This window comes from Maylandia zebra, linkage group LG7 (assembly GCF_041146795.1).
Source record: "Maylandia zebra isolate NMK-2024a linkage group LG7, Mzebra_GT3a, whole genome shotgun sequence".
Classification (NCBI taxonomy): domain Eukaryota; kingdom Metazoa; phylum Chordata; class Actinopteri; order Cichliformes; family Cichlidae; genus Maylandia; species Maylandia zebra.
Genome location: NC_135173.1, coordinates 8,848,121 through 8,863,971, shown reverse-complemented (window position 1 = coordinate 8,863,971; position 15,851 = coordinate 8,848,121). Strand labels below are relative to the sequence as shown.

At 40.3% G+C, this 15,851-nt stretch overlaps 2 protein-coding genes across 3 annotated transcripts in view; one reads left to right on the top strand and one right to left on the bottom strand.

Moving 5' to 3' along the window:
* Nucleotides 1–4,243, top strand: part of itpr2 (inositol 1,4,5-trisphosphate receptor, type 2) — a 67,992-nt gene extending 63,749 nt beyond the window's left edge. For both annotated transcript variants that reach the window (XM_004563455.4, XM_076885671.1), the window contains 2 exons: nt 1,531–1,692; nt 3,322–4,243. In XM_004563455.4, coding sequence (XP_004563512.2) covers nt 1,531–1,692; nt 3,322–3,402 — 243 coding nt within the window. In that variant the 3' untranslated portion in view covers nt 3,403–4,243. The remainder of the gene's footprint in view (nt 1–1,530; nt 1,693–3,321) is intronic.
* Nucleotides 4,244–9,212: 4,969 nt separating this feature from the next.
* sspn (sarcospan (Kras oncogene-associated gene)) lies at nt 9,213–15,836 on the bottom strand. The gene is made up of 3 exons (XM_004563453.6): nt 15,127–15,836; nt 13,556–13,642; nt 9,213–10,539 (listed from the first exon to the last, which is right to left on the bottom strand). The coding sequence occupies exons 1-3, from the start codon at nt 15,352–15,354 to the stop codon at nt 10,180–10,182; spliced, it is 675 nt and encodes a 224-aa protein (XP_004563510.1). The 5' UTR covers nt 15,355–15,836; the 3' UTR covers nt 9,213–10,179.
* Nucleotides 15,837–15,851: the final 15 nt, after the last annotated feature.

Genomic DNA, 15,851 nt, shown 5'->3' with positions numbered 1-15,851 from the left:
ATGAAAATTAGTCTGCTGCACCTGGATGGCTTTCACAGTTGCCAGATCTGAATCCAATAGAACACCTTTTGGGATGTGGTAAAATTCTCATCGTGGATGAGTGGCCAACAAATCTGCACCAACTGTGTGATGCTGTGATACCAATATGCTAGCAAGGTAAAACTAATAGTCTCTGGTGAGTGCATGTGCATGCTAAACTGAAATTACTTTGAAGGTTCACTTATGATTTGGGTAACGAAGTAACTAAGAGTTTCTCATGTATTCCCAGTGCTATTATTATGATTTCAGTCTATATAGTAGAAATTTGTATTTTGTATACAACTGTCAAATTCACAACAGTTTTTCAGTGTTTGAATGTTAAAAATCTGACACTGCGAGCATATATAAAACTGATATGAACAGTTTCTGAGAGTTTCCATTTGTATTGTTGATGAGGAATGGACAAAGCAGTAAACTCACGATACGAATGTTTCACCTAGCAGAGTGGTTAAACCGATCACATGAGGAAATGCAAACAAATAACCGACACGCTCCACATCCCTGTCCACCCTCAGACGGCATGCCCTCTTCTTTGTCCTCAGCGTCTCGCACTCTGATCGGTCTTTCTATCCCTGCGGTTTATTCTTATATAAGAGAAGGTGGGAGAATACCTCACTCCTCCTACCAGACTTAACGTGGTGCCAGTCAAATCCCACTCTCAGCACCTTTTAAGTAATTTTTATCAGAAGAACTGGCTAAAGAATATTACATAAGATAAGCCGATGGCAGTCTGTCGCTGTGAAACCTATCTCACTTTCAGCGTTGCACAAGAGCCACGCGTGTTGTAAAACACACACGCTCGCTCACACCTTTCTGTGTACATATCCATGCAGTAGCAAATGAACAGCACACACACCCACACAGAGACAAACACAGTCACGCTTTACATAATTCTATAGGTTTGCATGCGCCTTGTTTTCTTATACCGTTGCTGCAGAGTGTTTGCTCTGCTGCTGCTGCGCTGTTAGAAAAACAGAAAATAAACATCCACGTTTTGCATGTGACCACACACACGCGCGCGCGAGCGCATAAGTAACACTATACTCCCAGTTGTGTTCTTGATAGACGACAGTGACTCATCTCCTGTGTGCATCAACAGTGTGCTTATGGAGTGGGTGAGAATTGAAATGCCAGTTACTGTTCATTTAGTGTATTATTGCTATCTGCTGTATCCAAGAGACAGCAATGGTGCTTAAAAAAATTTACACTGTCAGGTGCAAAACGGAGAGCAGCTTCCATTCTGATGAAATGATTAATATTAAACCTCCATGCCTGTCTTCACTTACCACTACCTCTGTGTTTACTCTCCTCCTGCAGTCTGGCTTCAGCACTGTAATGCTCCTGACGTGTCTATGCAAATCTTGCATGTGTGCCAACATACTGTTGCTTCCATCTTTCTGACCTATTGAGTCAGCTTTATTTCAGGCGTTTATTCTTTTCACCTTTCTCTCAGTTTCTCATACATACCATCTCTCTCCCCCTTTCCTCCAGGAGAAGAACTTGGACTGGTTCCCTCGTATGAGAGCCATGTCTCTGGTGAGCAGCGAGGGAGACAACGAGCAAAATGAGATGCGGTCTCTGCAGGAGAAACTGGAGAACACTGCCAATCTGGTGGCTCAGCTCTCAGGCCAGCTGGCTGAGCTCAAAGAACAGGTAGAATGCTACTTCAGGCATTTTTCATGCTCTTGTGGAAAAGGTCTCTTCTGAGCATTGTGCTCTTTGTAACTGCTTAATAGCACAAAGTAAAACTGCGTCTTGTTCGGTAGCTGACTGCCACGCATGTGCTGTGAAGTCCACATCACATGACTCCTCGTAACACCAACAGGGGAGGAGGTCACATAAAAGACATAGCTTTAGCAGAGTCCCTATCCTCTCAGTTTATTCATGCAGATGGATTCTGCTACTGAACGCAGCACGACAGGTGACTATCACGTCAGCAGTCGACACGACTGAGAGACGCCAGTGAGCCTCTGGCTGTTTGGATGACTAGCACCGCTGCTGCAGTGTGACTGATCACTCTCATCACCTGCCTCCTCTGCATGTGATTCCAGTCACAGGCCTGTCCTTGTTCCTCTTCTGCCTAATGTGTGAAAACAGCTCCTTATGGGGCAGAATAACACTTCACTAAAAAAAACAAAAACAACAAAAAAAGAGAACAGCTACTGTCGACCTCTGCAAGCAGTAAAGTTGGTAACATCTCGCTGTGTGCTGGGATCTCTCATGTAACCCCCAGTAACAGCTCAATATGTCTTTTATTACAGCACGGTTGAACAAAGATGGCAAGGCATTATCTTTGAATCTGTTTTGCATCAGCTGCAGGCGGACCTATTCTAATCTAAGTTTGCCGGTTCTATTCTGACTAATAAGGAATCATAGGGTTAGCATGAATACTACTCCACCTATATGGTAAACAGAAAGTGTAGTTTACGCCACAGGAGGTGAGTGTGTTTATGGAGGGTTAGGTGAGGCCCAACCACAGCTCTGCAGTCACAAGGGAGGTCTGCAGGTCTCACACCAGATATGAACTCAAGACTGTTTCTCACTGGGAGGAAAGTTCTCCTGCAGCTCCTCCTTCATTACAACCTTTTGCTGACCTCTGCACACTATCACAGCTGAGACTCTGTGTAGGTTTATGTGTGTCGCTACTTAGCAGTGTGGCTTTCTGCACAGCCTGCTTTTTTTTCGCCCCCTTTATTTTGCATATACAGTTTACGGCTCACAGAACCCATGGACCCCATTTGTGACGTCAACACTGGAAACCACTGTAAATGTGAACCAGCATTTCTGATTCATTTACACACACGCACTTACTCTTATACATCCACTGTGCAGGTCACAGTTCTGCACACTCCCACACATGACTGTGTCCTCTAATGAAGTTTCCAAGGGACATTTTAGTTTCCAGTCATAACGGCAGTGTTGAACAAGGTTATTTTCATGCAGCCGTGCAGAAGATTACATCTCAGGCGATTTAAAATTGATAGAAGAATGTTGTAGAATAACTGTGCAACTTCTGAAATGACAAATTCAATGATTTTTGTCTAAACTAAAACAGTTTGTTCACTCTTGGAGGAGAAATCTACATGTACTGCAAGTTTATTCATATATATATATATATATATATATATATATATATATATATATATATATATATATATATATATATATATATATATATAACTGTACTACTACATTAATGGCAAGAAACCAAGTTTCTGTGTGTGCTACATACAGAATATACAAACCTTACAGCTTTTGTTTTCCTCCCCTTCTCCTCAACAGATGACAGAACAGAGGAAGAACAAACAGAGGCTCGGATTCCTGGGTCCTCCTCAGCCCAATCATCACATTCCAACTCACTGAGCGCTGCTATTGGCTCACTATAAAGCCAGAGAGAAACGCAGACACATGAACTGCAGCCTTGAGAACAACACTTGTACTCAAATGTACACCTACAATTACTGATGTCAAAATTTGCAAGGGACCAGCAAGTGTTGATGCTTAATTTTAGACATAGTGCCTTTTCTGTGACACAAAGTGACACAAACACGGCCTTATTTGGAGACAGTGTGCCTTTTGTGCCCACTCAGCCATAAGGGCCCTTGTGTACAGAAAAACTGGTCTGTCAATGATTGACCAGGCACAGCACACACCTTCCAATGTAGTGATAGCGTGCCAGACAGAAGCTGAGGGAAATGTTAAGGTAGGTTAATGGTTAAGTGCTGTCAGGCCTGTGGACAGCTGTCTTGGCCTCTGCTCCACCACTGTCATAGTGCTGATCAGCCAGCCCCACAGAGGTCAATGATTGGCTCGCAGGCTTCCAGAGGAAGAGTGTGCACACTAAGATCAAGAATTTTACCGTTTTAGATTTTTGTTGGTATTTATGAGAAAATTGTTGGTTCATAACTGGACGAGTATTTTTGCATTTTGGGAAAAAAAAAGACTCATGCTGCCTTACTCGTTAACTTTTATAAATGGAACATTGCGATTGCTGAAAGTGCACTTTTTAAAATAAAAAAAAGGGTAAAAACCTTTAACTGCAAACAGTAACAGGTTGGTTTGAGGTATTATTATTATTATTATTATTATTATTTGAATGCTTTGTTCTGTTTAAATACGCATTCACCGCACCACTTCAGTTGCCTTTTACAGATTTCTATGTCATATATATATAAATGTGAATAAACTTATTTCCTGTGCAAAACTTTCTTGATGGTCTTAAATCATATATTGATACATCTTGACTGAAGATGGTAAGCTCACAGTTTTTTGTTACGTTATGAACATCCTTGTGTTTATAGAGATGTAAGCTAATACTGTAATTTACTGTATCTGCTCTAACATCCATCTCCTACTGTTTTATAAAGTGTCTTTTAGTGTAAATAATTTTCACTAGTCCCTCGTGAAGTGCAGTTGAGAAGTCTGCAGTTATTTTAAAGTTGCACAGATGAACACCAGACTGTGGCGTACTCCATCACTCAATGTCCTGAGACACTGTTAGCTGAAAGGCAGTGTGTAGAAAAATGTTTCAACTCTCTAGTAAAGTTCAGTTCAAATCTTCTTGTTGGAAATGGATGAGTACTCACTGTGAGCCCCTGTACACCAGTCTTAACTTACTTGTGCTCGTCCATGAGGGGGATGCAAGATGTCACGTCTTCTTTTAGATGAGCTAATATTTCGGCTCAGTTTCATGACTGTTATGACAAATTTACTTCTTCCAGCTTTGATACACCCCTTGTATTTAAAGGGGACTAATTATGTACATTTCAAGCCCAGTATTTTTATTCTTGTGCTGTACTTGAGTAGCTATGCGTGATTCAAATTACAAAATAATCTTTATTAATTTTGCTTATATCTAAGTATAGTGCGGCCTCGTGGTTCATCGTCTGTCTGTAACAAGCTGTTTTACTTGCTTTGCCTTTAAGTTAACTTTCCACTGACTGTCTGCGCCTGGTAAAGATGTTGTCTACATTAAATGAGACTTTGACTATGTATAATATAAGTATCCATGAATAAATATGATGGAGAATGGCAAAAAAAAAAAAAAAAAAAAAGCATAAGGCCTCCTTTCATTCAATACAGAATCATCATCAGATTTTTATCAAGTAGTTTATTAAGTCTGCAGCTCTTCATGTGTGAGATGAATGGCTGCCTGACCTTGTAAAGTTTGCAACCATTTCCCTGAATAGTGGATTTAAGTGTCTATAGTTTCAAAATGTGCAATAGCTGAATTAAATGGGTGGGCGGTGTTGAATCTGTACGCTTAGCTGTCTAGCAATCAGAGATACCAAATGTTTAATTAGATAGCCTTGTCATTTCAATCCGTCATATCGGTTAATGAATAGTTTCAAATAATCACATCCATCTAATTAGATTTATTTAAGTTTAATTCAGTACTTAAAAAATAGTTTTTAAACTACAAAAATAAAAGATTGTACAGGATTTCTAGAGCAGTAATTAACTATCAGTGAACGTGTGGTGGGAAAGCAAAATAGGTGCAATTATTCATTAATTGCACCTATTTTAACAAATTAAGCTGTAACACCTCAGCTTGGATATGTAAAAATAGTTAAAAGTAATTTGGAAAATGTTGGTGTAAAAACTAACCCCGCCAAAAGCTAAACGGTGATGGTTTTAAGAAGAAAAATATTAACGGCATTAATGAACTGAAGCATTAGCTACATTGAGCTTTGTTTCCACACATGGAAATCCCCACTGGTAATTCCACAGTCATCACTTGAGGAGGTGGTGAACTCAAACCCGTCTCTGCGTCTGTCTGTGCGTCTGTATGAAATTTGAAATGATTAACAAGTCTCAGAAAGTAAACTGGTCTCTTATCCTGTCTTGCCATTTACCCTCTGCAGAGAAGCCCATCCTTCTTGGCTTCAGTTCAGTGTTTACGCTGGCAGGCCTGCATTTGCTCCTGCTGCCTGTGACAGCCATTAAAATTAGTTCACGCAGTGCCATAATGGCGAGCAGCTGTCACTGCGCAGACAAGAAGGGTTAAGTGCAGCTTCACTGGAATGTGTTGCACTCAGAAATGGAAAGGAGGGAGAGGCTAATATCAGGACCATCACTGCTGTCTGGCAAAACTCTTGATGCTATATTGTAACACCACCGCTTCACCTTGCATCACTTCCTAAATTTGATCAGCTAATATTTATGCTGTGACCCTGGAGAGAAACCATTTAACTTTGATGTCCATTTACTATTAATGGCTAATAGCCTAGACTCTACAGTCTGCTTAACTTCATCCTTGGTGATTACCAAAGCCCTTTTAATGCACATGAGAAGTGTTTTGTTTACTTTATGAACACAACCTCAGACACATTTGGATCATCTTCAAGTCACATGCTTAGCTTTTGTGTATTCACTAGAGCAAGTAGGAAAACACCCAGATCAGTAAATATAAGGCAACATCTGAGACACCTCTGTGCCTGGAAGGCATTTTGACACCAATGCACAGAATTAATCAAGCCATATTTAGCTGGATATAAAGAGCATCTGCATGTAAAATGATCAAAAACACTTGATGTTGTTCAGTCTATTTTAGAGATGCAGAGTGCATCGTTTTCCTTCTTGTCAATACACATATTGATCTTCTGTCTTCTGCAGTTTTCTCTAAAGACTCTCAGCAGCATCAGTGGCCACCAGAGTCAGATATCAGACGATGCTTTTTTGTTGTTGTTTTGCCTGGAAAGACAAACTGACCACACAGAAAGCTGTTACCTTCCAAAGAGGTGGGTGGAAGGTCCCTCATCACACTCATTTTTATAAATAACCATGGCCTCATGACGACTGGCATGTGACTTCCTTTGTATGGCAGTGAAGTTGAGTTGTTTCTGGTCACATGATGCATTGACATCATATCACAGAAAACAAGCACATGGAGAATATTGTTTGCCGTCACACACACACACACACACACACACACACACACACACACACACACACACAGTTGTGTATCGTGCAATATGTGTGAATAAATCATTAAACAGAATGAATAAATCATTCCTACAATAAATGACACACTGAGTTAATATTTTTTAAGTTGTGCCATAGTCTTTGAGGAAAGCCACATGTGAGCAGTCACATGTAAATTATGATCACTACATATTTTGTTAACGAACAACAAGTTTCAGTGCCTGCTTTTACGTTTTACATTATCATGATAGGCTGCCCTTCTGCCTGGATATGCTGTGGCTTGTGAATGGATGTATAGATTGGCGTAACTTGCAGGTAGCATAGGTAAAGCTTACTCTACTCTGTTTTCAGCAATAATAATACATGTTTTAATGTAAAGACCAAGTAATTATTCTGAATGCAATGTTCAGTCTTCATTTGATATCTATATACACTCATTAGACACTATTGGGCTCAGTGTGCAAGTACTAGATTAGACCCCTTTTGCCTTGAGAATTACCTTAAATATTCATGGCATAGCTTCAACAAAGTGCTAGGAACATGACTCAGAGTTATTGGTCCATATTGACATGATAGCGTTACACAGCTGCAGATTTGTCAACTGTACATCCCAAAGGTGCTCTATTGGATTAAGATCTAGTGACTGTGGAAGCCATTTGAGTACAGTGAATTCATTGTCATGTTCAAGAAACCAGTTTGAGATGACAATATGGTGACATGGTGCATTATCTTGCTAGAAGCAGCCATTAACAGATGGGTACACTGTGGTCATAATGGGATGGACATAGGCAGCAACAATACTCAGGAAAGCTGCAGCATTTTAATGATGCTCAGCTGGTACTAAGCGAATCAAAGTGTGCCAAAAAATGTCCCCCACACCATTACACCAACACCTGTGGAACTGCTGCCATGTGATTGGCTGATTAAACCTTTGTGTTAATAGGCAGCTCAACACTTTACCTAAAGTGCCTGGTACCTGTGTATGTAATTACAAAAAAAGGGAAACTGCAACTGCATACAGCTGACAAAAAGGTTGCAGAAAGCTTTTGACGTGGTTCAGCACACACTTCTGGAGCTGAAATTGGTTCTCAATGCTGAAAAGACAAAGCTAATGTTGTTCTCAAACATGAAGAGATTTCCTCAAACTGTCCCCTTGGTGTCCACTCTTGAGGGAAACCTCATAGAAGTGGTGCATACGTATAAATATCTTGGCTTTTTAATTGATGATTCTCTGACCTTTAAACCTCACATAGACAATCTTGTGAAAAAACTCAAACTAAAATTGGGATTCTTCTTTCGAAACAAATTTTGCTTTTCTTTTGAGACAAAAAAGCGTCTTGTAAATGCTACATTTTTATCTGTTTTAGATTATGGTGATCTGCTGTACATGAATGCTTCCGCCCAGTGTCTTCATAAGATTGACTCAGTTTATCATGCCTCCTTACGGTTTATTACAAACTGTAGGGCCTTGACCCATTGTTGTGATCTGTACGCTCGAGTGGGATGGCCTTCATTGTCCTCCAGGAGGTTTGCTCACTGGTGCATCTTTATTTATAAGGCCCTGCTTGGACAAATGCCCACCTACATTTGCGATCTGCTCACACGGAGAAGTACTGTTTCTTACAGCCTGCGTTCAAGCGATCTTTTATTGCTCAATGTTCCATTTGCCAGAACTGAACTGGGAAAGAGGGCTTTTACTTATGCTGCCCCTTTCACATGGAACATGATGCAAAAAGACTGGAAGATAGCAGATCTTATTTCATTAAATGCTTTTAAGTCCAGATTGAGAGAGCCAGAGAAAAATGTTTTTAAAATGTAATTGTTATTTATAATATGTATGTAACTTTGTAATTTCAACGTGTTGTCGCCTCTTGGCCAGGACTCCCTTGCAAAAGAGGTTTTTAATCTCAATGGGACTTTTCCTGGTTAAATAAAGGTTAATAAATAATAAATAAATAAATAAAAGGTTTCTATTTGTGCCCAAATATGTTAAGACAGTCTTGAAAGAGTAACTACTGGCATTTTTTTATCCACATGAAATTAATTCATAAAATTTAAGATTTCAGTTAATTAACCTTTTATCACTGACAAAACAATGTAGGGTGTATTTGATTCAGCACTAGTTACACTCTTCCTCTGGGCATACATTTCATTCATATGGAAACTGACTCATGCTTACGTTTCCTGCTTAGCATGTTGAGATTGCAGGTAAATATTGCTAGAGTAGTAATAAATAACACAGAAACGTATTTCATTTAAAAATAAAAACCACCATTTATTTTTTTCCCCACTTCCTAACACAGCTCAAACACTGTGAAATGATTCACCATAGGTCACTTCAGTCCAGCTGCCAGTCTGAGTCCCCCCTTTCCTCACCCCGTCTCACCCCTCCTCTCTTTGTGGCTGCAGCAGTTCCACTCCTACAGGCTGTTTGACTCATGCTGGCTGCTGGCCACCTTCCACCACAGCCCAGTTCATTCTGAAACCAGTCTTATGAAGTGTAGCCTGCTCAGGTTATGCTACTGCACTCAGAACTGTGTGGCGTTTACTTGTACCAGCTGAAAAGGACTTTGATAACGTTTTTTTTGTCAGGGGAGTGAAGTCTGTATTTAGCGAGCTGCATATGTTTAGTGGCAAAATTAATAAACTAAATGATTTTCATCAAAAAAACCCTGAAAACGAACCTCAAAATGCACATAATATAAAACAAGGCTTTAATAAAAGGGGATTTTATGCAGTAAAAGTAACAATAAATAAAGCATTCATTTTAAGGTTTAAGATTCATCTTACTAATATTTGCTAATGTGTGAACAATCCTTTTTTAATTTTTGAGGCAGTTTCATTCTGTAATTGAGAATCATCGCACAAGAACTCGATGTGTTTTAGGTGTCGTGGTTATGAAATTTCTGTGAATGAGATGAAAACATAACTAACAAAAATATGAAACACAATAAGCTGCTTTTGACTTTACAACTTCTTTTCAAGGACTAAAAATTGGAAACTGGAAGTAGAACTTTACTTATATAAAATACAAAAAGCTGTTACAAAGCTGATACAACTTCCAGCATAAATACATTGAGCTGCTGCCACGTGATTGGCTGACAGAGAACAAGCCAAGGCACACAAAAAGACAAATATTCCAGTCCGCCAGAGTTAAGTCAACCTCCCTCTTGAGCTGACTGACCAGAGGCACCTCGTGAGCTTTGCCATCTTCAATTAAACTTTCTGCCACTGCTGGGTTGAGGGAGAGCCAATCTGAAGACCAGCAAAGAAGACCTGATAGCGGTGCTTCCACATGATGAAGGCACCAACGGCACAGATGAGCGCTTGGGCCAGATTGAGGAAGATCTGGATCAGGAAGTAAAGTGTGAGTGTACCGGTGATCACCTCGCAGTCACTGACTCCCTCGTAAGTGAAGGTGCGAGCTAGTAGATCTTCTTCATCGAGTATGCAGACGCAGGCTTCTACATCTTGCTCACAGATGAAGCTGCTGGTTTGCTCGTAATGGTGGGCAGCAAACGCCATGACCAGCACAGAGATGACCAGGCCAATCATGCACAGGACAAAATACAGGAGCTGTAGGGGCAGAAAGCTAGCGTGAGACCAGACACTATGAAAGCTTTCATCAGAAAACATTTTCTATCTTTTATTCAATATGTTTTTATATTCTAATCCGGCTCCCACTTTAGCCTGTTGTCTCATGATTACCCCACAGTGCCAAAACTGTAGCTTAGAAACAGACGTGCTGGCTCAGTGCCTATGGCAAATTAAGTTCAAAGAGATTACCCAGAATACTCTGACCCTAAGAGTACTGGTCCAGCTCTTAGCACGAAGGGGAGATATCACATATATTCCAGTGACCTGAAGCTACAGCCACCTCCAACCTTTAGTGGATGTCCTGTGTGAGAATACTTGCAGAGAGCATCTAAAAATACAGTTTCAAAATGTGACAGAGGCTTTGTGCTGTTTATGCAACTGCACGATTGCAATAACACTAAACCTTCATCTTAATCCACCGCTTATATAAAAGGAGCCCTCATTCGCTGGTGTATTTTGCTTTCAGTTACATGCTGCTTATAGAGTTATGCAAGTGATGAGTGGTGCTTGATTTGAAACTGCATTTATGTTAATTTTGGAACAGCTGTGAGATGGAGAGTATGGATGATTACAGGGGAGATGCATGTAAAGCAAGTGCATCAACAAGCACTCTGCTGAACAGTGTGGGCTTCACTAAACAGGTGATCGGAAAGCCCAAAGTTGAAAGTAAGGATGCTGTTGTCGTCGTCGTTGTTAAGAGTCTATGTGCTGTCCACTTTTACAGAGCACTTCAAAACTCATAGTCACGAGTGTTTTTACACAGTTAATGAGAAATAAAGTGGTCATATGAGTCCCTATCTAACAACACAGTTAACACTTAATGTGAGAACGGCTCCCTCTCCCTTTGCTCTCTCTTTGAACCAAGGGCAACTGGAATTAATAAACAAGCTCACTGCAAGGCCACAGATTCTTCAGAAAGAGAGACAGTGTAGTCGCGTATTCACTGACAAAGTAAATTAACAAATTAAAACACATTTGTTTTGGTTTGAGGGCTGTTTGAAGGCCAGACAAGGAGGTTTTTTCTTCTACATAGAACTTTTGGCTAAAAAAAACTACAAGAAATGACACCTGACATAAGGACATACTGTGCTGTGAAAAAATATTTGCCCATTTCCTGATCTCTTTTTTTATGTAACTGTCACACTTACATGTTTCAGATAATCAAGCAGATTTTAATATCAGACAAAGATAACCCGAGTAAACAAAAACAAAGATTTTAAATGATTGCTTATCTTATTAAAGGAAAAAAAGCTATCCAAACCTACCTGATGCTGTTTGAAAAAGTAATTGCCCCCATTGTAAAATCTTGAATTAACTATGATTAATGAATTATGTTCACCAGCCCCACCCAGGCCTGATTACAACAGACCTTTGAATCAATTAAGAAGCACAAACAGAACCTGACTGACAAAGTTTAGTAAGCTAAAAGATATCAAAAAACACATGATCAAAAGAAACAGCTGAGAAACAAAGTCATTGACATCTATCACTCTGGAAAGGGTTACAAAACCATTTCCCAGGCTTTGGGAGTCCAGTGAACCACAATGAGAGCCATTATCATCCGAGACCAACACAACTTTTCCAGAAGGCCAAAAAAAGAACCCAAGACCTGCAGGCCTCACGTGTCTCAGTTAAAGTCAGTGTTCATGATTCAACACTAAGAAAGAGACTGGGCAAAAATGGCATCCATGGGAGAGTTCAAGCTGACCAAAAAGAACACAAGGACTCGTCTCACATTTGCCAAAAAACATGTTAATGATCCCCAAGACCTTTGGGAAAATATTCTGTGGACTGGCGAGACAAAAGTTGAACTTTCTGGAAGGTTTATGTCACGATACATCAGGCATAAAACTAGCACAGCAATTCAGAAAAAGAACATCATGACCAATGGTGGGTTAATGGTCTGGGGCTATTTGCTGCTTTATGAACTGAGTAACTTGCTGTAATTGATGGAATCAAAAAAAATTCTCTTCAGCAGAAATTTTTAAATGTTCATCAATTTGTGCTCTGAAGCTCGAGAACGCTTGAGTTGGGCAGCAGGACGATGACCCAAAACACAACAGCAAGTCCACCTCTGAATGTCTCAAAAGAAAAAAGGAAGGTTTTGAAGTGTCCTAGTCAAAGTCTGGACTCAAATCCAATTGAGACTATTCATGAATGAAAACCTTTCAAGGTGGCTGAATTAAAACAATTCTACAAAGAAGAGTGGACCAAAATTCCTCCACAGCGATGTGAAAGACTCATTGTATCAAGAGGCCAAACACTTTTTCACAGCACTATACTTTGCTGCTATGCAAGACAAATGGATAAATGAACAATGCAGTCAAATTTCAACAAGTTCAATACTGTCTCATTTAGGGATCGGCTAATATCACTAGTTTGTGAACTTAAAAATGCAAATGATCAGAATCTGTGTCTTTCTGGTGACTGAGGTACATCGATGACATTTAAAGCTACACAAAATAGACATGCTAGCATTGTTTTGTTTTTTTAACAAGCCTTTCTGCAAATTAGCAGCATTTTCTAATACAAAATACTGCTGAAGTATGCTGTCTTTACATCATTTACATATTTGAACCTGGTATGCACAGAAGACCCAGACATAAAAAAAGGATGCCCCTTCCCAGGAAACAATGATCGGCTGATTTTAATTGCTTTGAAATTCCAGCTGCATACATTGTGTGGCTAATTAAGCTGTACAATCAAGTCGCATTAATGAAAGCACTCCTCCGCTCACACGGATTCCTGCAGAGCACTTTTAAACAGGAATGCTGTTAAATGCTTTTCTCTCTATGCTTCTGACAGTTGCAGTTCCCTGAGACCAGCTTTGTACTTTAACAGGGAGTAAAATAATGTTTTCTGCAGAGGTTTTCTGTCTGAACACTAAGCCTGGTCATACTTTTGACTGATTCTACAAATCGTGGGACAATTTCAGACACTTGTTTTCGCATTAATAAGCAAATGTTTTAAGTCACCAGGCTTTCGCTAAGCTCACCTTGACAATGAATTGCTTCGATGTTCTCTCATCAGGGACATAGGTGATACAGTACAGGACAAAGCCCAGGATGGAAACTAAACACAGCTGAAACATAACAGAAAAAAAGGGTTTAGCATTATTTGGATAGACTCAGTCGTCAAGGCATTAAAAACATCTACATGATTTGTGACAACATGATTTTTAAGCGCCACAAAGATCCATTTCATCCATATATATAGCATATATGAATGACTTGTAAATCATACATTTACATACAGTTTAGACCATGAATAAGAAAAAGAAATACTTTCCCCCAGGTTTTCAGAGGTGTTTCCTGGTATTACATGATTCAGCAGTAAGCTGCCATCTGACTACTTTACTCTGTCTTTCCCTTTCACTCCCCTCCTCTCTCTTTCTTGCACACAAACACACTCACACTCTATCTCTGTGTCTTCAGTGCAATTGGAGTCTTGTGACTAACGTGAGGCATCTTATTTAAATGTTTTTCTCAGGTTCTTAAGCACTCAGGATTCTCTGGAAAGTTCTTGATGACCTCAATGTTTTTCACTTGGCTGAATCTCGTGAGGATCTAACTCGGGATGTTGATGTCCAGGGATGTTTTCGAAGGCAGATGGCATCTGTGATAGGCTGGGGTAGAGCCCAGACACAAACATATATCACTGAAAGGTGACCTGAAGTCTTAGCCCAAACTATAATAATAAGTAAATTTGCCTTCCCCCCTTTTTTATTACACATTTCACAAGGAAAGATGAACACTTTGTGCCTCATTGGTTATACAAGTTAAAGTGCGTGCATTTGTAACACTTCAACTTACAGTTTATCCACTTTTTACGTGTTACTCTTAACAAAGTTCACCTTTGTGAGCTGAAACCTCAAAGCTTTACAGTTTAACTGATGCTCCCAGTCAGTTACACTTCAACATTAACAAACTTTCAGTGCTTTCGTGACCTTTTTGTTAATTTCTCTTGAAATTCCACTTCTTGTCTTAACCTAAATGAAACACGCAACTTATCGTTCATTTGTTGTTTGCATCGTAAAAGTTTACTTTTGTGTGAAACTATATGTGATGTGTGCGTGTATATGTGGGGGAGACCGGATGGCAAGGATGCAGAGGTACTCAAAAAGATGTACATCATATTTGCAAATAATAATGAGGTCTTCTGACACTGTGTGGGTGTTCGTGGGTTAGTTTGGAATGCGGCATGCTGTTATTGGATGACTCATCTCATCTGTCCAGATGTTTAAGATTTCTTGGACATGCAGTGTGAACAACAGAAGGTGCAAGCTGATGCATGTGACTGAGAAATAATGGAAATGCAGGTGTATGCATTCAGGTGAATATGACAGATGGAGATTTGTTACCACATGACAATATTAGTGATTTCCCATGGCTACGGTGCCTGTCTGGCAGAGACAGCCTGGTGGGGGCCGGTGTTGACATACAGTGTGCTAAAGATGTACAACACAGGTGTGTTGCTGAGGCTCATGCAGAAGTATCAGAAACCGGAAGTTCCATGCAAACAAATGAGTGTAGCGGATGATGATAGAGCGTAAAGTATGCAGCTTACAATGATCCCAGCCCAGTGTGGAGTCTCCCTGGCCAAAAGTGAGGGACTGATAGCCAACATAAGGAAGGCCACGGCTGTGACAGCCACCCCCAACAGCAGCTGGAGCAGAGCGATGAGCAGAGGGAAACGACAGACTCTGCACTTATGGCCATCTTCTGGTGTTGGGCTCTCTTCTCTCTTCTTCTTGCCCTCCTTCTTGTCTGAGGAATCTTTCTGTGTCTGTCTCATTTCTCTTTCTGCCTTCACTTTCTTTTCCTGTGTCTCTACACGACTTTTACTCTTTGGGGTGTATGAGCCCGCCTGCGGTCTCCCTCCCTTCCCTTCCCCTCCCTGCCCTCTCTCACCATAAACACAGCTATGGCTGCTATTTGGAATCAGAGAAGGCTCTGAACTAATATGGAAAACATTTGGACTGGAATCCTAACGCGGCTCCAGTGCCACATATAGAGCAGGCAGCATACTGAGGAGGGAAGGAAGAGGAGGGATGGGAGGCAGGAAGACACAAAGGGGGATTCCAACTTACGACAATAAGATGATTTATCATGTACTCACATTAAAAAAAAAAAAGGGAAAGTACAGAGAGGGATCAGCAGGTATGAGTTAATGAACAGCCAGCACAGAGGAGGTGACACTTCATTAAAGAGCCAAGTGACTGTTTCATTCTTTGTCAGCAGTTACACAAGACAACCATATGCCGCCAGCCAGAACTTGTCACATGACTTACA